This window comes from Piliocolobus tephrosceles, chromosome 20 (assembly GCF_002776525.5).
Source record: "Piliocolobus tephrosceles isolate RC106 chromosome 20, ASM277652v3, whole genome shotgun sequence".
Lineage (NCBI taxonomy): Eukaryota > Metazoa > Chordata > Mammalia > Primates > Cercopithecidae > Piliocolobus > Piliocolobus tephrosceles.
Window position 1 is genome coordinate 17,855,904 of NC_045453.1, and position 25,709 is coordinate 17,881,612.

The 25,709-nt window shown below is 36.1% G+C and overlaps 1 protein-coding gene across 1 annotated transcript in view; it reads left to right on the forward strand.

Moving 5' to 3' along the window:
- Window positions 1-25,709, forward strand: part of STK4 (serine/threonine kinase 4) — a 106,956-nt gene that overhangs the window by 49,334 nt on the left and 31,913 nt on the right. Inside the window, exon 10 of the mRNA XM_023228012.3 lies at window positions 3,978-4,135. Within this exon, the coding sequence (XP_023083780.1) occupies window positions 3,978-4,135 (158 nt within the window). The remainder of the gene's footprint in view (window positions 1-3,977; window positions 4,136-25,709) is intronic.

Consider the following 25,709-nt stretch of genomic DNA (forward strand, 5'->3'; position numbering starts at 1 on the left):
TTGATAAACTCAATTTAGTCATTTATCTGTGCATATATAAAGATGAATGGATGGATGGATAAAGAGACATAAGTGACAGAAATAATGAAAAGAGAGAGATTGGTGCGTGATATATGCAGCTTACTCTCAAATTTTAAGTGTGTATTTCCTAAGAAAGAAGATATCCTCTTTTGTTTGTATTTCCTACAAAGGAGATGCTCTGTTTTGTTACCACAATAAAGTGGTCAAAGAGTGATTTTTCCTTTTTATTTCTTGAGACCATGTCTCACTCTGTCTCCCAGGCTGGAGTGCAGTTGCATGATCATGGCTCACTGCAGACTTGACCTCCCAGCCTCCCAAGTAACTGGGACTACAGACATGTACCACCATACCTGGCTAATTTTTTTTATTTTTAGTAGAGTCAAGGTCTCAACATGTTGCCCAGGCTGGTCTCAAATTCCTTAGCTCAAGGGATGCTCCTCTTTTGGCCTCCCAAAGTGCTGGGGTTACAGGGTGTGAACCACTGTGCCCAGCGTAAATAGTAATTTTTCTAAAGAAGAGTTCTCCCTTCTCTCTGAAACCTCCTTCACTTTTAGATTATTGCTCTGATCTCTTATTGAGTGCATTCTTTTTGATGCTCAGAGTGTCCCAAAATTTACCAGTGAGGGCCCTTCAAGGTGGCTCCTGTATCCTTTTGATATGTCCCCATCAGTTTTTGAGTACTTGCTTGCCTTTTTTTTTTTTTTTTTGGCACAAAAAATATTTCAGATTCAGGTCCATTTTGTAATTTTCCTGCCTTAGATTGGAATCAACTGTTTTTCTTAAGTAATTCTAGTTTCTTTTAGCAGGAAATGGTATTTGGAAACCAATATTTGAGCCACTGACACATACTTATTTGTACTGGAGTGTCATTGCTCCAACGCCTTTTGATGAAGAAAGCTCAGAAAGGCCTTTTTTTTTTTTTTTTTTTTAATCATGAGGTCATAATACCTCAGTTCAGATACAACGCAGCAAGTTGCTGTGCCTTTCCCAATTTCACATTTTGATATTTAGATAGTGTCAGATCCCCTTCACAGGGATTATGCCATTTTGTATTCCAGGTCAGCAATGTGTGAGTGCCTGTGCCCCCACAGCCTTGCCAACAGATAGTGTGTTTTCAAGCTTTTGAAGCTTTGCCAGTCTGAAATGTAAGAAATGGTCCCTCTATGTAGTTTTAATTTGAATTTCTCCTATTATGAGTGAACCTCAGCAATTTTTTCATGTTTAGGGACCCATTGGATATCTTTGTGTGTTTATTGTCTTTTCAAGTCTTTAGTCTAGTTTTCTTCTTTTCTTCTGTTGTCTTTCCCTTGATTTAAGAAGTTCTTGGGAGCTTGTCTCCCTAACATATAAATAATTCTTAAAATTTTCTTTCTTTCTTTTTTCCTTTTTTTTTTTTTTTGAGGTGGAATCTTACTCTATTGCCCAGGCTGTAGTGCAATGGCACGATCTTGGCTCACTGCAACCTCCACCTCCTGGGTTCAAGTGATGCTCCCGCCTCAGCCTTCCAAGTTGCTGGGATTATAGGCTCCTGCCACCAAGCCCAGCTAATTTTTGTATTTTTAGTAGAGGTGGGGTTTCACCATGTTGGCCAGGCTGGTCTTGAATTCCTGATCTCAGGTGATCCTCCTCGGCTTCCCAAAGTGTTGGGATTACAGGCGTGAGCCACTACGCCTGGCTAAAATTTTCTTTAAATAAAAAGAAAATTCTTTAAAACATTTTAATGGTGTTTGTTTGTCATTTGTCTTCTGTCTTGGCTTATAAGGTTTGTGTGTGTGATTATTAATTTTTTAAAATTTGTGGTGTTTTCTTCACATAAAAGGTTTTTACCCATTTTTAAAATTATATCTGGATTTATATCATAGTTGGAAAGCCTTTTCCATACCAGATTTTAAATGCATTCACACGTTTTGTTTCAGTATTAAAGATTTCCATTTTTTGCAATTAGATTTCTTATCCATTTGGAGTTTTCCAGGCTTAAGGTATGAGATATAGATTCAATTTAATCTTTTCTCAAATAGCTGTCCCATTATTTGGATAGCCATTTGGACTTTTTATTTTGTTTTTGAGCTTTCTATTCTGTTCAGTGGGTTGAGATATTTTGTATAAAAGTTTGCTGTGTATTATATATGCCAGCAGTTTGCAGCACTTTTGAAGTTGCTTGACTTTAGGGGGTTCTCTGAATAGTTTTTTTTTTTAATTTTTTTTTTTTAATGTGTAGGATTATGTGTAAGATTGCTGCAGAGTTGTCTCTGAGCCAGTCTTCTCCTTTGGTGGTCTGAGAGGAGGGGACTGAGCAAAAGAACATAGTTTCCCGACTCATTGGCAAATCCAATACACCACCATTTTTACAAGTTTTATTTTGTTGTAGTTCCTGCAGAACTATATTATGAAGTAGGACCTTAAATTTAATTTAAAAATGAAAACAAGCATGAAAAGTACCTAACATCATACCTAGAGCACACAAAACAAAACACTGTATATTTGCTGATTGGTCCTAGCGAATAATGTATTTAATTCTTAATTAGTGAGGAGAAAACAGTGTAGTAGGAAACCATTGGCAGTGTGTAGATGTGGGCAGATATGGGATTGGCTGCTGTTGATCTTAGCAATGGTGATAGTGAGAAAAATAACAACTGTTCTGAGAGGTAGGGTGGCTGGCCTGAAACTGGACTAGGAAGTGTCATGAAATAAGTAAGATTGCATAGACCAAGGGTGCCTGGAGAGAAACACTTGCTGTTCTTTATCTTCTAGATACCTTCTTATCTACTTCTTAAGGTGCTGAACCTTCTGGTTGTTTTTCCTGTTTACTGTAGGAAAGGGCCATATAAACTCCTATGTTCATGGAAAGCAATGAAAACTACTTCCTGTATCTCCCTATATTAGAATACTAATCACAGGCACAAAGATACTTCAACCTTTGAAACAGGTACATTCAGCTAGCTTGATTTTTAAATCATGCCAGGTAAAATTATTCTTTCTGCTCTTGTTACTGGTAACTAATAGCTGCTGTATTCTGCTGTCTTAATGGTTACTGCTGCTGTATAACTGCTGATGCTTTTCTCCAGGATGATTTGAGGCCCAGTCTAAGTCGCCTTCTACCAGTCTTCCCTGACCACACAGCCTGCAAGAACTGGGCACATATAATTCTTGTAATCAGTTCTATTTATTTAATACCTGTTCAATACTATCTTCTTTAAAAAATGTTCATAAGAAGTAAATAAAATCACCAATAGTGCTGCTACCAGAGATAAATCCTGTTAACATTTTGGGTATTTTCCCCTAGTTTTTTTTTTTTCTCCTGTATATGATTTTATAGAGTCAAAATCTTACTGTATATATAATACTGTATCCTATTTTTTCCCTTAAGTTTATTGTAAGCCGTATGTAAATAGTATTTTTAAAGTTACATAATATTTCAGAGTGAATTAATTGTGATTTATTTATGTTTTCTTTTTCGTGTATATTTTTCTCATTATTCCAGTTAGATTGTGAGATTATCAAAGAAAGTCACCTTACTGTATCATCCCCTCTTCCTACTTAAGTGCCTGTAGAGAATATTGTATATGATAGATGCTAAATAAATATTTTTGGTTGCTTCTGTTTCATTCTAAATATTATAGGGGCTGTTTGCTATAGGAGACTCCAAATGTATTATTTGCAGATTATCAGAATTATTGCATCACCCAAATCTTTCCATCTAGAAAAAGGGACCCCAGGGAAATTTATGAATGTATTTTAGGGGAAATCTTAACTCCTCTGAAATTCCATGAGAATTTTTTGAGCAAGTATTTGTGCATTTTTCTCTAGTTTCACTAGATTTTTGAAGGAGTCCTTTATCTAACCGAAATATCCACTGATCCAGAGATTGTAGCCCATCTGGAGACAGGTCTATTTATTAAACTTATCTAAAATTTTAGAGCGTTTCTTTTCATTTTTCATTTTTTCTTGGTTTTCAGGAAGGGATGAGACCATGCAGCCTGCAAAACCATCTTTTCTTGAATATTTTGAACAAAAAGAAAAGGAAAACCAGATCAATAGCTTTGGCAAGAGTGTACCTGGTCCACTGAAAAATTCTTCAGATTGGAAAATACCACAAGATGGAGACTACGAGTTTGTAAGTAGTGTTGGAAGTAAATGGTTATGTCTTCGGGCGAAGTTATTTGAAATAGCACACATTCAATTATGTCATTTCACTGAAAGTGCCCAAGCATTTTCTTATGCATTTTGAGTCTCCTAAACCATCCCTGACAGTGTCTCCTGAGCTGAAGGACGTTTTGATTGATGTTTGAGCCGTTCTCTGGTCCCTGATTAGTGGCATCTTTTTTGCTTTCAAAATCCATATTCACTTTTTCTTTTTGTCCAGTTTGAAATTGTTCATGGTGAGAGAAGTATTCAGTCATCAAATGAAATTGCAACTGTCTTTAATAGTTTATTTGGGGTTTTGATTTTATATTTAAGAATTAGATTGGAGGGTCATTGACGCTGTTTTGTGGTGTCCTTGTTGTTTTGCTAACTATTCTCCTAATTTTAACCCTGCTGAAAGGATTATTCTCAGTTTTTTCAGAGGATGAATGTATAATTATTCCAGTTTCATATGAAAAACTGGATGTGTTTTCCTTTCTCTACTGTAGAACATTTTCCCTCAACCATAGACACTTATTAATGTTCATAGGAATTTAAGGAGTAGAGCAATAAAAATTTTAGGAAAAAGTAAGCTAAGGAGTCTGCATTTTCTTCTTGACTCTTACTAGTAAAGATTTTTCTCTTCAGGAACTTTTTATTTTTACATTCTTAAATTCTGAAGTTTGATCCTCATCTGTCATAACATAATTCTGTTGTTTATAAAAGAGCTTAGACTCTGATAGACCTGTCTAGTTCTGGCTTTCCACTATACTACTGACTGACCTAGAGGAAATGATGCCATTCTTCCATAACTTAATTTCTACTTTTATAAAATGGTGGGAATGTTACAGTTTATACGACTAATGGTAGGGATCCTTTGAGGACCAGAATAACTCATCTGAGGCAAATTAACTGATTAGTTACTGAACCCATGATAGAACCCAGGTTCATTTGTTTTATTACCTGGTTTGTTCATTTACTTATCCAGTGTTGTTGTTGTTGTTGTTGTTTTTGAATGTCATGTGTTTGACACTATTCTAGGGATGTAGTCATTAACAGAACAGCCAAAAACACATCTCTCATGGAGGTTTCATTCTAGGCGAAGGAAAATAAGTATTTAGTGTGTCAAATGGTAGCAAGTATTGTAAAAAATATAAAGCAAAAGGGAGGTTGGTGGGGGGGGGAGAGAGAGAGAGAGAGAGAGAGAGTGTGTGTGTGTGTGTGTGTGTGTGTTGTGTGTAGTTTTTTAAAAATAGAGTAGTCAAGGAAGTTCTCACTGGTAAGAAGATGAGAATGTGAACTATGTGAATATCCAGAGGAGAGATTTTTAGGCAGCAGGAATAGCAGATTCAAAGATCCTGAGGCAGAGACTTGGCAAGTGTGTTTACAGAACAACAAAGAAACAGTATGTTTTGGAATGGCATCAATAGGATGTGCAGCAGGAAATGATATCAGAGATATAATGGAGAGCGAGATAATGTAGGGCTTTTTATGTAATAAAAAGGACTTTAACTTTTACTCTTGAATGGAATGAAAGACCATTGGGAGGGGTGACTTGATCCTATTTATATTTAAAAGGTATTATTCTAGTTGCTATATTAATACATTATAGGAGAACTAGAGTTTCTGAACACAGGTGCAGTGTTTTTATTTACTGTTCAAAGGTGGCCAAATATGGGGCACATCTGCGACTATTCCCTTCTTCTAGGCCTTTGACACCCATCTTTTCCACTGAATCAGGGTTCAGCTTTGGAATCCTTCTTAACACCGTGCACCAGGCTGCCACTGCTAATCAGATTAGACCTTTGAAATTTGAATTATTGTGCATCTATTCCATGTTGCCTGTATAGTTGTCTTCAACATGTGCATAAGGACTGATTTCTCAGTTTATCCAGTCTTCAGGCAAAGATGTTTAACTACTGGGTACCAAATCACATCATCATTGTGATAAAGTGTTTGAGAATCCTCAAATCTGTAGTACTTCTAAGCCTAGTTTCCTTGTTTTTAAATGTTATAGATTTTGAAAACCCAGTCACTTTAATCCTTTTTAATTTTTAAAAATCTTGTTTATGATATTTTTAGGGTACATGTAATATTTGAGTACCTGTTCATGATGTGTAGTGATCAAATCAGAGTAATTGGGGTATCTATTACCTCAAACACTTTTCTTTGTGTTGAGAACGTTGTAAATCTTCTCTTCAGCCATTTTGACGCATGCAATAAATTATTAACTATAATTTTCCTACTGTACTATTGAATACTAGAACTCATTCCATCTCTCTGACTATATTTTTGTACCCCTTAACCAACTTCTCTTCATCCCACTTTCACCTCTTTCCCAGCCACTGCTAACCATCATTCTTCACTCTGTCTCCATAGGATCTACTTTTTTAGCTCCCGCGTGAGTGAGAACATATGATGTTTGTCTTTCTGTCTCTGGCTTATTGTAACTAACATAATGACCTTCAGTAATATCCATGTTGCAATAAAAGAAGCGACAACATTTCTTTCTCTTTTCTGGCTGGATAATATTCCATTGTTTGGATACCACATCTTCTTTTTCCGTTTATCCATTGATGGACACTTAGGTTGATTCCATATCTTGGCTATTGTGAATAGTGTTGCAATAAATAGGAGAATTTAGATATCTTGTTGATATATTGATTTCCTTTCTTTTGGATATATGCCCAGCAGTGGGATTGCTGGATCATATGGTAGATCTATTTTAGTTTTTTTGAGGAACCTCTATACTGTTTTTTATAATGGTTTTGTTACTTTACATTCCCACCAATGGCGTATGAACATTCCCCTTTCTCCACACCTTCACCAGCATTTGTTATTTCCTGTCTTGTTGATAATAGCCATTCTAACTAGGGTGAGATGATCTCTCTCTCTCTCTCTCTCTTTTTTTTTTTTTTGAGACAGAGTCTTGCTTATTCTCCCAGGCTGGAGTGCAGTGGTGCGATCATAGGTCACTACAGTTTCAAACTCCTGGTCTGTAGTAATCCTCCCACCTCAGCCTTCTGAGTAGCTAGGACTACAGGTATAGACCACCATGCCTGGCTGGTTTTTAAATTTTTTTGTAAAGATGAGGTCTGGAAATGTTGCCCCAGCTCATCTGGAACTCCTGGCCTCAAATAATCCTCCTGCCTGGGCCTCCCAGAATGCTAGGATTACAAATATGAGCCACTGCACTGGCTCTTTCATTTTGGTCTCAATTTGCATTTTCCTAATGACTAGTGATGTTGAGCATTTTTTCACATACCTATTGCCCATTTGTATGTCTTCTTTTGAGAAATGTCTATTCGGGCCTTTTGTCCAACTTTAATTCTAATCATTATTCTTGGATCAGTAGTTTCAGCATGTAAAGAATTTATTTCTCTTTGCCACAGTTTTCTCATACTAAGATCATTGGCAGGAAACTTGTTTTGGTGGGCAAGCTACTTATACAGAGGAGCTTTAGTAGGTCTTTAAAGAAAGTACTTTTTATTTTGGAAGTAGATGACTTCTAGAGGGAGTGGGCCCATGGCACACAGTGACCAGGTTAGCACATTGCATGACTTGTATTACTCCTGAGACTTTCTTCTAAATCTGAGGTCATAAACTGGCAGGATCCAGCTCACAGACCTTTTTGTGTGTTCTATACGGTGTTTACATTTTTCAAATTAGTTGCTTATGTTAAAAACTTAAGAGATTTTACACAAAGTGTTGGATCTCCAGCTTATTTTGAAAATGTGAAAGATCTGGCTACAGTAGACCTATATTATTGGTTAATGGTTGTCTGGAGCTGAGTGGCAGCTGCCCTCTTTAGGTATGACCTTTCTAATTCTTCACACTATTTGGCCTACTTCACTCATTCGTATTAACTGTCTGACCTGTCTGGCACTTAGGGGCATTTGATATTGGGACTCTTGCATTAAATTGTTTGGATTTATATGTGCTTGAGCCAGCCCATTCTGATATATAACATTCTACTCTATTTGTACCTTCAGAGTGTCAAGATAATTTACTTATAAAAGTCTCTTACAAAAAAAAATGTCAAACTAAGAGATAAAACAAAATTGAGATGAGAGATACATGAGCTGCTCTACCAACAAAGATCAAACGAAAACTGTCTTCGTTGTTGATATTCTTATTACATAGCTTTTGCCTTGATCCCAAAGCAAGCATTTGAAATAATAGTCTAGAACAGTGGTTCTCAAAGTGGTCCCAGACCAGCAGTGTTAGCATCACCTAGAGACTGTTAGAAAGGCAGTTTTTCAGGCCTTACCCAGGCGGATTGAATAGGAATATCTAGGGACAGCACCCGTTGGTGTTTTAACCTGTTCTCCTGGTGACTCTAACCCACTAAAGTTGTTCTAAAAGGTTTTTAGAGTAGTATATCTTTATGTACATTTCTTGTTTTCTTTTCTATTAGGTACTATAGAAATTCAGAGATAAGGATGTATTTCTATTTTATTAACATTGTATGATTTTTAAATTTCCTTGTTATTCCCCTTTTGAGTTTCCTATACTCTTATTGGAGGTACCAAAGAAGCACATAAAATATGGAAAATGTATGTTTATAAATGACATCTGGCAAATAAAGAGCTAGTCCTTTGAGTGAAGAAAGTTCTGAATAATCTCCTGAAAGCTTAATGAAGGATATGTGTCAGACTTGCTAACATGTTTCCCTTACAATCGCTTTTTATTTTTTTGAGATGGAGTCTCACTCTGTCGCGCAGGCTAGAGTGCAGTGGCGTGATGATCTCAGCTCACTGCAACCTCCCCCTCCCGGGTTCAAGCACTTCTCTGCCTCAGCCTCCTGAGTAACTGGGATTACAGGTGCCTGCCATCACACCCAGCTAATTTTTGCATTTTTAGTAGAGACAGGGTTTTGCTATCTTGGCCAGGCTGCTCTTGAACACCTGACCTTGTGATCTACTCGCCTTGACCTCCCAAAGTGCTGGGATTACAGTGTGAGCCACGGTGCCCAGCCTCCCTCACAGTCTCTTACAGACTTTACGATTTCTAGACAGACAGTATTTAATTATGAAAAAAGATAATTCTCTTCCTTCTATGAAGGGAATTGCTGTTTTCCAATGACCTTTTTGCCCAAAATGGCAAATAGGAAGTAATTTAATCAGGAGTAGCAGGATTTTATACTGACAAAAACTTCATATTTTCATCTGAAACTGAATATTTGTCCCATTTCTAAAAGTGAATTGCCTATTTGCCAAGTTTAGAAACCCCCCCAAAGATTTCTAATAATGTTTAAGATACATAGTGATTAAAATATAAAAGGTGCTTGAAAATGCAATAGTCTCTAAAATTGATATTTTGTATTCTGTTAGCAGATCACATTTTTGGAAAAGAATGTAATATTTTATGGGAATTCAGACCTTCCCATTTTGCCATTCAGAAAGCCACAAAAGCTGTAAACTTGAATCCAGTTTGGCTCATGAATCTTCCAAAAGCACACTGTAATATTTTAGTTTAAGATAACCTGGGCTGGGTGCAGTGCCTCATACCTGTAATCCCAGCACTTTGGGAGGCCAAGGTGGAAGGGAGTTCGAAACCAGCCTGGCACATAGTGAGACCCCCATCTCTATTACAAAAAAAAAAAAAAAAAAAGATGGCCCAAATGCCAAAGTAGTGAACAAAACAGACCAGGCCCATGTTCTCAAGGAGTTTACAGTGAAGGAAATAGACTTTAAGTCAGTACCCTAGTAGGTATCAGTTCAGGTAATAATAGCGATGTTTTTTTTTTTTTAAAGCACAGTAAAGAGATATTGTAAGAAAAGGCCTTGTGGAGAGACAGGACATTCAGCTGAGACATCAGTGAAGGGGGAAAGCAAGTCACGGGAAGGTAGGGGAAGCAAGTACAGAGACTGTGAGACAGGTCATAGATTGTGTGTAAGGAAGGAAAGGAGTCCATTGTGGCTGGAGCCGAGTGACACATGGGATAGCAGTTTAAATGTAAATGCATCAGTAATCACAGTAAATGTGAGTGCACTAAAATCTCCTATTAAAAGAGAAAGAGTTTGGATAAAAATAACAGTCAAATTCTGGCTAAATGCTGTTTATAAGTGATGTAACGAAAAGAAAATACAACCAAAAAGTTTAAAACAGAGGAATGGAAAAAGATACACTAGGCAAATACTCACTGAAATAAAGTAGGTGAAACAATATCCATAACAAATGAGGCCGAGCATGGTGACTCACGCCTGTAATCCCAGCACTTTGGGAGGCCGAAGCAGGCGGACCACGTGAGGTCAGGAATTCGAGACCAGGCTGGCCAACGTGGTGAAACCCCGTCTCTACTAAAAGCACAAAAAATTAGTTGGGCGTGGTGGCACACACACCTGTAGTCCAGCTACTCAGGCGGCTGAGGCAGGAGAATTGCTTGAACCCAGGAGGCGGAGGTTGCAGTGAGCTGAGATTGTGCCAGTGCACTCCAGCCTGGGTGAGACAGCAAGACTTCATCTCAAAAAAAAAAAAAAAACCCCAAAAAAACAGCAAAAAAAATTCAGATGAAATATAATTTAAGACAAAAGAATGTTACCTGGGAAGGATATGTTTTATACTGTTAAAAGGTATACTTTATCTAGAAGATGTAAGTCATGCACCTATATGAAACATATATTTATCCCAAACTGATAGAAATACAAGGAGCAATGAGAATACTGCAATTATAGTTTCAAGAAGTTAATCAAGAAGACTTAAATATTCTTCTCTCCAAAACTGACATTTCAGTTAGACAAAAAACTAACACAGTTAACAACATTGATAAAACAGAAAGTAGACAAAATTTCTAATATATTTGAAACTTTAAAAACATGGTATATTCGTAAAACAACTATGTTTTATTCTTTTTTTACCTTTATTTTAGGTTCAGGGGTACATGTGCAGGTTTGTTACATAGGTGAATTGTGTGTCATGGGGGTTTGGTGTACAGATTATTTCATCACCCAGGTAATAAGCATAGTACCCCATAGGTAGTTTTTCGATCCTCACCCTCCTCCCACCCTCTGCCCTCAAGGAAGCCCTGATTTCTGTTGTTCTCTTCTTTGTGTCCATGTGTACTCAGTGTTGAGCTCCTGCTTCCAAGTGAGAACATGCTGTATTTGGTTTTCTGTCCTTGTGTTAGTTTGCTTAGGATAATGGCCTCCAGTTCATCTATGTTGCTGCAAAGGACATGATCTTGCTCATTTCTGTGGCTGTGTAGTATACCATGTGAACATGTACCACATTTTCTTTATCTAATCTGTCACTGATGGACATTTAGGTTAATTCCATGTTTTTGCTATTGTGAATAGTGCTGCAGCGAACACAACATATGCATGTGTCTTTATGGTAGAACAATTTCTGTGCCTTTGGTTATATACTCAATAATGGGATTGCTAGGTTGAATGGTAATTCTCTTTTAAGTTCTTTGAGAAATCGACACACTGCTTTCCACCATGATTGAACTAATTTACATTCCCACCAGCAGTGTATAAGTAATCCCTTTTCTCTGCAACCTCGCCAGCATCTGTTATTTTTTGATTTTCTAATAATAGCCATTCTGACTGGTGTGAGATAGTATCTCATGGTTTTTGATTTGCATTTTTCTAATGGTTAGTGATGTTGAGTCTTTTTTTCACATGCTTATTGACCATGTGTATGTCTTATTTTGAGAAGCGTCTGTTCATGTCCTTTGTCCCTCTTTTAATGAGGTCATTTGCTTTTTACTTGTTAATTTGTTTAGGTTCCTTATAGATTCTGAATATTAGATCTTTCTTGGATGCATAGTTTGCAGAAATTTTCTCCCATATTGTAGGTTGTCTATTTACTCTGTTAAAAGTTTATTTTGCTGTTCAGAAGCTCTTTAGTTTAATTAGAACCTATTTGCCAATTTTAATTTCTGTTACAATTGCTTTTGTTGTTTTCATCATGAAATCTTTGCCAGGTCCTATATCCAGAATGGTGTTTTCTAGGTTATCTTCTAGGGTTTTTATAGTTTTAGGTTTTACATTTAAGTCTTTAATTCATCTTGAGTTGATTTTTGTATACAGTTTAAGGAGGGGGATCCAGGTTCAGTCTTTTGCATATGGCTAGCCAGTTATCTCAGGATCATTTATTGAATAAGGGGTCCTTTCCCCATTGCTTGTGTTTGTCAGCTTTGTGTAACTACATTTTTTTTGTTTTTTGTTTTGAGACAGAGTCTTGCTCTGTTGCCCAGGCTGGAGTACTGCAGTGGCGTGATCTTGACTCATTGCAACCTCTGCCTCCTGGGTTCAAGTGATTCTCCTGCCTCAGCCTCCCGAATAGCTGAGATTACAGGCACCTGCTACCACGCCTGGCTAATTTTTGTATTTTTAGTAGAGATGGGGTTTTATCATGTTGGACAGGCTGGTCTCGATCTCCTGACCTCAGGTGATCTACCCGCCTCACACTTTCAAAGTGCTGGGATTACAGGCGTGAGCCACCATGCCCAGCCAGTGTTTGAAAGGGTTAAAAAAGAAATCTCAACAGAGAAATTTTTCAGGCCACGTTAGCTGACTATAATACAATAAAATTAGAAATTAACATGAAGAAAGTAGTCAAAGCCACTTTATCCCACCTGGAGATACAAAAACATATTCCTAAATCTTACTTTAAAGAGAAAATAAAAATATAAATTATAAACAATTTAGAAATGAATAATAAGAATTATACAAAATTCAAATCCCTGTAATTCAGAACCCGTGGGAGGCAGTAAACAGTGGCACTTAGAAGAACATTTATAGCCTTAAATGAATTTTCTTTTTAGAATACAAGAAAGATTATAAATAAGTTAAAAATAGGATAAAGATAAAAGCAGAATTTAATGAAATAGAAAACAAACCAGAAAGTTAAGTGGTAAAAACCAACAGCAGGATATTTGAAAGGACCTGATATTTGGTAGATTTGATCAAGTTAAAAAGGAAGAGTGTATCAATAAACTGCAGTAGGGGAAAGGCAAGAGAGAGAGTTACTAGAAACAGAATATGGCAGCGTGAACAGAGATTATTAGTTATAATTTTATATTATTAAATTTGAAAACTTAGATGAATAGATGTTTAAACATTATGCCATATTTACTTCCCATGTGGAAGTATAACTGCATAAAAATGTGGAAGATACTTTTGAACAAGAAGAACAAGGTTGATCTTATTCTTCCAGAGATTAAAACATACCACAAAACCACAGTAATGAAAGCATTGTGATATTTGCATAAGAATAGAACATAGGCCAGGTGTGGTGGTTCACCCTGTAATCCCAGCACTTTGGGAGGCTAAGGTGGGAGGATCACTTGAACCCAGGAATTTGAAATCAGCCTAAGTATCACAGTGAGATCCCCATCTCTACAAAAAAAAGAAAAAAAAATTAGGTGGGCTTGGTGGTACATGCCTATAGTCTCAGCTACTTGAGAGACTGAGGCAGGAGGATCTCCTGAGCCCAGGAGTTTGAGGCTGCAGTGAGCTAGGATTACACCACTGTATACTACCCTGAGTGACAGATTGAGACCCCATGTCTTTAAAAAAAAAAAAAAAAAAACAATGTTACAGAGTAGGATTGAGAAACATGCGTATGTATGTATATGTGTGTGTGTGTGTATATAGTATATATACATTTAAAAAAAAGTACACCTTTGTTGGATGCATAGTTTGCATATATGAGGGTATTATATAATGATAAAATACAAAATAATGCAAACTGTAAAATTTGTGTAAATTAAAAAAAACACAAGTCGTGCTACCATTTCTATGTCTATGCACATATACAGCTGCATAGATAAAAAAGACAGCATCTGAAAATAACTTGAAAGTCATTACCTGTGGAGAGAACTTTAGTTTAGCTGTCTTTACACACAGAGAGAATATATTACTATATTAATATATTACTTGCTTACCTTAAATAAATAGAGCGAGATACATTTTTAAACTTTCTATTGAGATTTTTCCTGGTTTTAGTCTAAATAAAGTTAACCAGGACTTACACAGATTAAGAGAACCACAATACTCTTCGGTCAGTTATCAACTTTGCAAGTATTGGAAGTATTGGTGATTATTAGCTTTCAGTATCCTTAGGTTTTAGAGTAAATTTCCTGTTTACTCAAATGAAGTTGCTTTCAGATTTTTTATGACTTCTTCTATAGAAAGAGTTGACAGTAACTGGCCCCCACATATTAATTCAATCTATATTTATTGAGGTTCTCTGTGTGTACTATGTGTGAATTGATAAGACTGCAAGATCTTTTACAGCCTTCACTTTATCTTACCCGTCTTTGTATTCCTAACACCTAGCAATTGCCCGGCTTAGAGTTAGCACACCATTTTAAATTAAACTCAGACATAGTCTCTGAATTCATTCATTATTTCATTCAACTACTAACTGAATTAAACTCAAATGTAGTCACTACCCTTAGAGAGTTTATGAGGTAGCAGAAAATAATCAAGTGATTTTGATACATTATACTAATGATAGCTTACATGTATTAAAAATTTACTATGTGCCAGGCATTACATATGTTACCTCGTTCTCAGAACTGTCCCGTGAGGTAGGAATGTTGTTATTGCCATTTTAGGGGTAAAAAAATAACTGAGACTTAATAGGAAGAATAAGTTCAAGAGATTTATTGTACAACATGGTTACTAGTTAATAAACAATGTATTGTATTTTGAAAATCACTGAGAGAATAGATTTTAAGTGTTCTCACTGCAAAGAAATTATAAGTATGTGAGGTAGCACACATGTAAATTAACTTAATTGAGCCATTTCACAATGTATGTACATACAATATCTCCTTATGAGGTTCCCTTTATGAGGTTTCAGTTACCCACTGCAGTCTGAAAATATTAAATGGAAAATTCTAGAAATAAACAGTTTCTAAGTTTTAAGTAGCATACCATTCTGAGTAACATGATGAAATCCTGTGCCATTGTGCATCATCCGGCCTGGGACATGAATCATCCCTTTGTCCAGCATGTCTGTGCAGCACGCGGTACCCACTCCTAGTCACTTAGGAGCCAATTTGGTTATCAGATCACCTGTTGAGGTATAACAGTGCTTGTGTTCAGGAAACCCTTATTTTGCTTAATAGTGTCCCCAGAGTGCAAGAGTAGTGATGCTGGCAATTCCAGCTTGCCAAAGAGACGATGTAAAGTGCTTCTTTTAAGAGAAAAGGTGAAAGTTCTTGACCAAAAATAAGGGGGGAAAAAACCATATACTGAGGTTACTAAGATCTATGGTAAGAACGAATCATCCATCCATGAAATTGTGAACAAATGTGAACCTTCCATCCACGAATTGTTGTTGTAGTTGTTCTATTTTATTATTAGTTATTAAGGTCTTAACTGTAACAACTTTATAAATAAAACGTCTTTATAGGTATTTACATATGGGAAAAAGCTTGATGTATAGGGTTTGGTACCATCCACAGTTTCAGGCATCCACTGGGGTTTTCAGAATGTATCCCCTATGGATAATGGAGGGACTACTTTATTTCAAAACATCGTGTTGTATACAATAAATATGTACAATTTATATCTGTCAATTAAAAAAAAAACCCTGACACTAAAAGGGGTGGTTGACTACAGTTATATAGTTAGTGATACAGTGAGAATTTTAACCAAAGCAGTTTGGCTCCAAAGCCCATTCTTTTAACCATCTGTACTGTGTGGCATTTTTCTAGGCTATTCTGGTAAGTTCTATCCATAAAGTACATAAAGAAGGGGCTGTAGGAGCCCAAAAGAGAGAGCAAGAACCCCAGGGAAGGCACCAATAAGTGTCATTGGAAGTGTGTTTTGAAAGATGAAGTGTGTCTGTGGAGATACTAAGGAGTGTGGCATGGGGCCAGGAAGTGCTGAGTAATTGAGCTGGAGCATTACCAGTGTGGATGTGTGCGAAAAGTGAGGAAGGGAGAGAAGGAGAGAACTTCAGGTGAAGTAAATTAACGCCCAGTGTACCCTTTTTTGCTGGAAATATTCAGTACTCTTTTAGATTTTTCCTTGGTATATCAGAGAAATTAAAAATAGAGTCCTAATGCAGCACAGAGAGCTAATATCCATCTGAAGTTGTGTGATAATGGGTCCATCAGGATATAAAACCACCAAACTGTTAATTCAAAATTAATTTGATAAAAGTAACAGAACCTGAACAAAATTGATTGTTTGGATTCCCTGGATAGTTGTAAGCCATTCACATGGCTTTTTGTGGTAGGGAAGGATACATTTTAGCCCTGAGTTTTTCCCAGGAGGCCGATAACAACCTATGACTCCACGAAACTTTATCTTAACCATTCTCTCATAGATCAGGGCTCCAAATCTGATTGTAAGTTGAGATTTCTTTGGGTTTTACAAAGAAGCTTTACTGAATTGTCAGAACATAGTTACTCGTTTATTATTAAATTGTACTTTTTGCTTTTGGCCGTACATGTTAGAAATCAGACACTTGCTGGGAGGTAAAAATTATTACTACCTTATTTATAATTTGAAATCATGATTGATATGATAGAAGAGATGCTTTATTTGCCTCTGCTTAAGTCAATACTCACAAGAATGCATCTTGATGTTTTCTGGGAGCTCAGTTATCTACAATTTGAAACTTTATCTGCCATTTCATAGAGACAAAAATAACTCTCCCAAAACATTCTTTGAAATTATTGTTCGTTTATTTCAAAATAAGTCTAAAAATTAGTGCATATTCTTACATTTACTGGCCTTTAATGGTAAGGTAAAATTTAATGTCCCATTACTCAGTTACAACAATCACCAAGGCAACTATTCTTGTTTTATTTAATCCTTCACCTCCACTATTCACCACCCACACTGCTTGATTGTTTTGAAGCAAATCCCAGGCATATCCCATTTCTAAATATTTCATATGTATTTATAAAAGATTAATGACCTTTTAAAAATACAATTATAGTAACCTTTATCATACTTTTACAAATTAGGAGTAATAAATTTCCTTAATGCTAAAAAATGCCTTGTTACTGTTTAGTTTCCTGGATTTATATAGATATTTTAGCTTGTTTGAATTAGGGATCCAAATGAGATTTATAGGAAGTTGGTTGATATGTCTCTTAAGCCACTTTTAATTTAAAGCCCTCCCTTTCTGCTACCCTTGCTTATGTACTTTGAGATACTGTTGGAGAAACCCAGTTGTTATCCCATATAGTTTCCCTCATTCGGGATATTGCTGATTGCATCTAAGGGGCCTTATTTAATATGTTCCCTGAGTTTCTTATAAATTGGTAGTTTTATCTAGAACAGCGGTCCTCAGGACCCCTTCATACTTATAAACATTATTGAGGACCCCAAAGGGCTTTTGTTCATGGGAGTCATATCTACTAATATTTACTGAATTAGAAATTAAAACTGAAAAATTTTTAAAGAATTTTACTTAAAATAAGCTAATAATACAGTAATATATTTTTTTCTATGAAAAATGACTATTTCCCCAAAACAAAAACAAATGAGTAAGAAAAATAGCATTGTTTACAATTTTCAGATTTTTTAACTTACACAGATAGATGATCATATCTGTTTTGCATTCAGTCTGTTGTAAAATATTGTTTTGTTTGAAGTGCAAGAAGAAAGTCTAGCCTAGCAAAAAGAGGTGTAGTTGAAAAAGAACTATTGTAATAGCTGTTTAAGATAACTGTGGATAGTCTTCTTTGACCCTACACCAAAACTCAACAAGTAGTGGTTTCTTACAGGTTAGTTGCAATGTAGAACATGAAACTAAATTCGTGAAAATTTCTTACTGTGTATATTAAAATTCATTAGTGTTTTAAAATTTTGAGCGGAACTTTTACTCACATGAGATTTTGTAACATCACGCATTGTGCATTTGGGAAATGTTGGTTCATTCAGTTACATGGATCTTCTAAATGTTGGCACATTTCATTAAGCAATATAAAAAAAAAAAACCCACATTCCTTGAAGTTGTGACCAGTTTCATCAGAAGAGTATCTAAATGTAGGGAAGTTGTCAGGCTCACAGTGGTGGATTCAAGTTTTCCAGAATACTAATTTTCATTTAAAGGTTTGAATTTTATCATCAGCTACAACACTCTTAGTTGTTTTCCTTTGAGTGACAGACTCACTTTTTTCATTTCTGAGAAAATGTCTACTAGATACCCAAGTCTGAATACTCACAATTTGTCATTTTTGTGTGTGTGTAAAAATGGTGCTCTGTGGAAAAAAGCAGCTGGTTGAACTTGCAGCTCAATTGCACAAATGCTTTGCTTCAAAATGACCATTGTATTTCAGTTACAACAGAAGTGCTATATGCGGACTTCCCATTTCATCATAGATACTATTAAAAAGACATGAACTTTAATAAAATTAATCCTTTTTTACTACTTCATCAAGGACATTCTTAAGGGTTTTTAAAAAACTGTAGCCAGTGACTGTAAAGAATGCAATAACTGCTAACACTGGTGCCACTCTTTTATTTATACTAAGGCTAACAGTTTTAGCCCCCACTGCTTTTGTATGACCAGTGCAGATGTCAACACAGTAGAAAAGTCAAATAGTGTCTTAAGATTAATATTAAAATAGCTTGGTCTTACAGAGTCCCCTAAGAGTGTGTCAGGGATCTTCCAGGGGTCTGCAGGCCAGACTGAGAATTGCTGATCTAGAAACTTGGTCAGAATCAGGTTCAGTTTTTTTTTTTGGCAAGGGTATTTCATAGGTGGTATGTATACTTCCATCAGAAGGTTCATAATATCTGGATATATGGTCATTTCTCTTTTCCTGTTGTTAGAAACCAGTAAAGGTCTTTGTCTGGGTGCCATTTCATTAGAGGTTACAAAGTGGTGACATTCGATCATTTCTTCTCCATTTACCAATTGAAGTAAAGAAGCATTTTGTTATTTAGATAATCTCAGGTACAATGTATATAGAAAAGACAGAATATGCACTTGATTTTTTAATTTTTATTAACATTTTCAAAATAATGTATTGCTTCCCTAACATTCTCCAAAGATATAACCAGTGATTCTTTTTGTATCATAAATTCATGGATTTAAAAATATTTGATCTGTTTCAATCCTTTCAGCTCTTTCTTATGTTCAAATTGTTTCATTTTGATATAACCCCAGTAGTTACTTCTAAGTGTTTTATTGAAGTATGCTTTATATACTCCCTGGTAGTTAGTGAGAGCATCCTTGCTTTCTAGTATGATGAGGTGTGAGATGTTCCAGGCTCGTCTTGCTTCAAACCTGGAAACAGACTTTTTTTTTTAAAACAACTCAGGTTTTTAAAATGGGAAATGGTAATTAGAGACCACAGTCTGGGTTCAAGTTGTGCTCATTGCAGTTAGGTCATTTTTTTCTAAGCCTTTTCAATGGATGAATCCAGGAAATGTGTTTATTACAAACTCATGCATTCTTCTGCCATTTCCAGTGTAGATTGAATACTACTAGTTTTTTCCTTAACCACTTTCATCCTACATCTGTAATCCTTCCCCCCATGCCAAATCATCTTCCCAGCAATTCTAATATAATTACTCATTTGTTTTTCAATTCACAATAAATGTGAGCCTCAGAATAATAATACCGGTACTTCTAACAACAATACTGAAAACAGTTAAAGATTTGTGTTGCAGCTTGTTGTCCTTAGGGACATCCCATATAGATATACAATCAAATTATTATATGTTAGAGCTACTTGGAATAATTTCTATGTGGTTATGCCACAAACTCAATTGGCTGATGGGTTTTTTGTTTCATTTTATTTTTTGTTTAACGTATTACTTTTTATTGTTTTGCTTTATAGTTATATAAACTATATGGTTCCAAGGGCAAGTCTACAAAACAAAGTTGTTCAGATTTAGTTTCTATTCCTATCTCATCTGTTTCCTCCTTATTTTATGTTTGGGAGATATACACAGACACATGCATGCATGCACAGACAAATACGGTATGTTTGTACTACCATTCTGAGATAACAGGAGTGTCCTATCCATACTTTTTTCTGTTTGTTTTTTGTTAACTATATATCCTAGAAATTACTCCATAGCCGTACATAGAAATAGTCCTCATTCTTTTTTCCTATGCTTAGTATTCTGTTGTGGGGATGTATTGTAGTTTATTCAGCCAGTCCTCTGTTGATACACATTTAGATTGTTTGCAACAGTTTTTAAGTTGATTGCTTCATAAACCTATTCATAAATAGGGAATGCAATTTTTTATGGTTGTTTTGGTTTTTTCATGCTTTGTCAGTTTTGAGAAGCAAGTTACATGTTTTAAGTGTGTTTAGCTTTTTTTTTTTTTTTTTTTTAACGGCAAGGAGTAGATTTATTCAGAGCCTCCCTCTGCCACATTTTAGTGCTGTTTGTATAAAGCAGCCCCTAAAACTCTAGTCATAACATCACATGTCTCAGGAAGAGTGAGTAATCAATCTCCTGGCAAACATTGTTTGTTGGCATGCCTCAGGTATTAAAATGTTGCCAGGTGTTAACAACCTGGAGGCCTGGAATTCGTAATTGCTGTAATCAGAACCTGAAATTTTTAAAGTTTGAATCTCATTACAACCAAAGCCAGATTTGGTTCAGTTACTTTAATTTTTCTATAATTTGAAGTTAGAAAAGAAAAAGAAAAACAACTGTAACTTCAGTGTTGTTTATTATTCATCAAGAAGGTTTCAGTGGCTGAAATTTAAAATGTAAATTAGCTATTAATCTAGAAAGCACAGTTTTTAGTTTTCAGCTGAGATGAATGTATTTTTCTTATTCCTGGATGTGTAGCCATGCCTTTGCATTATGATCTCATTCACTTAGACACGCATTTTTCACTCTTCTTCTTTTGAGCTGTTAAAGATATTTTCTTCAGTCTTTCTTCTCAGCTTTACCAACTCTTGACAGTTCAGTAATCCTTATTCATGGGACACGAAATGTTTGAGAAGACTAAGGAGATTTATGCAAGTTTTCCCACTCCATCCAAAGAAAGGGTCTCTATTAGAACTCTTGAAAGTGATATTTGCTTTTGTAGCCCAGTGCCTTTGAAAGAAAAAACATGATGCAGAACTTTTCTCATTATCTAAGGTGTGTTCCTGGTGTCATTTCCCTCTCCCAACAGGACCACTTTTACTTAATACAAATCTAGATCCTCCACTACTCAAATGAAATCAACGCAATTAACATCTTTTGTCTTTGATAACACACCTACTCTAAGCACCAGTAATGCTGGAATGGAAAGCATGTTGCATTTCCTTTCTTCATTTCTCTGTTGGAGTTTGATGCTGATACTACTGAGATTTCTAATGGACAGTATAGGGAGGAGAAGGCTGATTGGTGGTAATTTATTGTACTGCTACTGAGAAAAAAACACAACTCAGGGTATTGGTTCTATACATTCAGATTTTTTTGACTGAAATGTTAGATTTTACTTTTTTTTTCCTTTTCTTTAAAATTTCCAACTTTTAAGTTCAGGGGCACATATGCAGGATGTACAGGTTTGTCACATAGGTAAATGTGTGCCATGGTGGTTTATGGCACAGATCATGCCATCACTTAGGTGTTAAGCCCAGCATCCATTAGCTATTTTTCCTGATGCTCTCCCTCCTCCCAAACCCCCCGCCTCTGACAGGCCCCAGCGTGTGTTGTTCCTCACCATGTGTCCACGTGTTCTTATCATTCAGCTTCCACTTTTAAGTGAGAACACACGGCATTTGGTTTTCTGTTCCTTGTTAGTTTGCTTAGGATAATCGCCTCCAGCTCCATCCAGATCCCTGCAAAGGACATTATCTCATTCCTTTTTATGGCTGCACAGTATTCCATGGTGTATAAAGAACCTTATGTTCTTTATCCAGTCTATCATTGGTAGGCATTTAGGTTGTTCATTACAGCACTGTTCACAACAGCAAAGATTTTACATTTGTTAGAAGGCTTGATAAAGGTACCAAGTGTACCAAAGTGACGGTTCTTTTAGTGAAGAAGCAGTAGGTTTGGTAGTTAAGATCATTGGAATCAGGCTTTCAGGGTTCAAATCCTGACTTCACCATTTGCTAAGTAGTTGTGGGCCACTTTGCTCTCCTCTCTGAGTTTCATTGTCCTTATCTGTAAAATGAAGTAATACTAGAACCCATAGGATACATTTTGAGTCTGTATGAGAGTTAAATGGAGTACTGTACATCAAGTGCCTGCAATATAATACAGGTTGAGTATCCCAAATCTGGAATCCTGAAATGCTCTAAAATTTGAAACTTTTGAAACACTCAAAGAAAGTGCTCATTGGAGCATTTCAAATTTCATATTTTTGGATTAGAGATGGTCAACAGGTAAGTATAATGCAAATATTTCAAAATCCCCCAAAATCCAAAGTTTAAAACACTTCTGGTCCCAAACATTTTGGTTAAGGGATACTTCACCTGTAGTCACTTCATAAATGTCAGCTTCTCCTCTCGCCTTCCACTTTCCCCTCCTTTCTTGTAACATTGTCCATGGAGTAAATTTCATTACCTAAACTTTTCTCCCAGTGATTTGCCATTGACTTCTGTTATAAAACCAGAAATACATTCCCAACAAATACTTGCTCCCAGAGGGACTGATCTAAAACTACTCCGAAACAAAGGAGTTAAAACTATTACTGCTTGGAAATTGATTACCGAAGTGGTCATAGGTATCAGTTGTAGAACTTCCTAATGCTTTCTTCCTTTCTTTTCCTTATATCTCTATACAATAATACAGTGTTTCTTTCTACCCACCTCTCAAATAATGAACTGTTGAGGTTCAACGGAAATTTTCAAATCTTGAAGCTCTGAAACTACTTCCCTTACAATAACACACTTCTACCAATAGATGCCACCCTTTCACTTCTTGAGTGCAGTCTCCCATGTGGCATTTGCTTAAGGTAGAGCTTGCTGGCTATGTAAAATGAATGATAAAATTACTGAACCAGACCAGGTGAATGATAAAATTATTGAACCATGGGCTCATGCCTATAATCCCAGCTTTTTAGGAGGCTGAGGTTGAAGGATCACTTGAGCCCAGGAGTTCAAGGCCAGTCTGGGCAACATAGTGAGACCCCACCTCTACAAAAAAATAAAAGCACATTTAAAAAAGTTAGCCAGGCAGGGTGGCATGTGCCTGTGGTCCCAACTACTCAGGTGGTTGAGGTGGGAGGCTTGCTTGAACCCGAGAGTATAAGGTTTGCAGTGAGCTGTGATTGTGCCACTGTACTCGAGTTAGGGCAACAGAGCAAGATCTTGCCTAAAAAAAAAAAAAAAAAAAAAAAAAAGTTACTGAATCACTTTAGAAATCTGACATTGTGTGAAGTGAGTTTCTCTGAAAATAGGGAAACCTTGTAACATAGATCAGTAGAATGAACATTATATTATATCAGAAGAAGGGTGAATGGCCCAGACTTTAGCTGGAACCTTGGGTGAGTCACCCTTCTCTTTGAATTTTAGTTTGTGGTCTGTAAAAATTAAACATAATAGTACCTATCCTGCTTTTCCCACAGGGTTGGAGAAAGGATCAAATGAAATGTGTGTTGGGTTATTTGAACTAAGTTTACTATCAGAATTTTGGTAGAATTTTATTAGCCAAGAATTATAAGGCCGTTGATGTTTATTTTTGGTTCATTGTGTATTAAGTATTATCACTTATTTTTATTTCACATTTTATTTTACTATTATAAAAAAATTAGCTCTTCGAATGATGACACATAATTCAGAAGTGAGGAAGCCAAGGGAGCAGTTAAGCCTGGATATCTGGTATGACTCCGTTTGTTGATGATAGTAATTATTATCATCACTTTAGATTTAGGTAGCATTTAATATAGTTAAAGGTGCATTCATATTTTGTTCTTTTGTTTGGCAATGCTTACAGTGTTTCTGTGAGGTAGCAGGGTGAGGGTTCTTATCCTCTTATAGTTTGAGGAAATGGAGCCCAGAGACATTTTACAAAGGCATCTTTCCTACTTCGTGCCAGAATCAGGTCTGGAACCCAAACCCCTAAGTGGCTTCCTGTCTCCATTCATTCGTAAGTGTGTGTGTTTTCTCACATGAAAAAAAACAAAAACAAAAACGATGCTTACATATTAAATAACCAATGTTATAAACCAGGAAAAAGAATCTTCTTTCAAATAACATGTGATAGGGACTACAGTAACCAGGAAGAATGATTTCAGGTTTATTGTATCTTCCTGGGAATTTCGTGACGTTAGAGGAGTATTTATTCTTAACTCAGAGTGTTTTTTTCATGCTTATTGAGAACACAATGCAGTTTGACAAACTTTTTTTTTCATTAACTGTTTATGCAAACAATTCTTATTGGAGCAATTTAATTTGTACTTTCTTTTGCTGTTCTTGTTTACTTTCTAATTATGGGTTGTACAGTAAATTTGCTGTTGTCAGAAAATGTCATTTATTTTATTTTAGTTTTTTTGAGAAGGAGTCTCGCTCTGTTGTCCAGGCTGGAGTACAGTGGCCCAATCTCAGTTTAGTGCAATCTCTACCTCCCAGGTTCAAATGATTCTCCTGCCTCAGCCTCCTGAGTAGCTGGGATTACAGGCGCATGCCACCATGCCTGGCTAAGTTTTATATTTTTAGTAGAGATGAGGTTTCACCATGTTGGCCAGGCTAGTCACGAACTCCTAACCTCAGGTAATCCACCTGCCTCAGCCTCCCAAAGTGCTGGGATTACAGGTGTGAGCCACCACGCCTGGTCTAATTTGCTTTTCTTACTCCAGTGTTAGATAATAAATATTTTTAGTAATCTTCATATTGGTTGCTCATTATCTTGTCTAATTTTAAATTTTATTGGCAGAGACACTTGGTCTCTTAAGACTACATTGTGGAATTTGAGAAGGAAATGATGAAAATAGCAGTTATTTAATGCTTTTTGTGTATTAGGTCCCTGTACATGTTTTGCATGGGTTATTTGAACTAAGTTTACTTTCAGAATTTTGGTAGAATTTTATTTCCAATGATAAATAAATGCTTTGAGATACTAGGTGACCAGAGATGCTAGGTGACCTGTCCCACCCTTGGCACATGATTAATAAATGACAGACAATTATTTTTCTCAGAAGAACACACACTTGTTTGCATGAGAATGGTTATATATGTGCTGATGGTGAACATTTATCTAATTCAGATGCTACATCTTTTCTTTCTCTTAACGTGTGCAACCCTTAGCGAATTGCCACAGCATGCAGGTACTCAGAATGTATTATTTGATAATGTTATTTGAACCCATTATGCACTCTTTGGAAAACTTTTTAAATCTCTTCAGATTTTCTTTTTGTAATATCCATTCATTTATGTGTATAGGAATATGTAATTGGACTATAATTTCATAGATGTGGAATTTAGATTTCTTCCCTGCTTCTTTGGTAAAACTGTAGTAAAAACATTGATTGGAAATACAGTGTTGGGAATTCCCTTGATCGAATTGGATAAAGCATAAAGCATTTAGCAAAGTGCCTGTCATTCCCACTCTATTATTAATACGTGGGTTCCTTTTAGAGTGATGGCTTATTTATAGTGAAGGAGGGCAGTGGATTGGGAATCAGGTCGCAGCTCTGACTGTAACTAGCTTTATGTCCTTAAGTAAGCCACCTAACCTTTC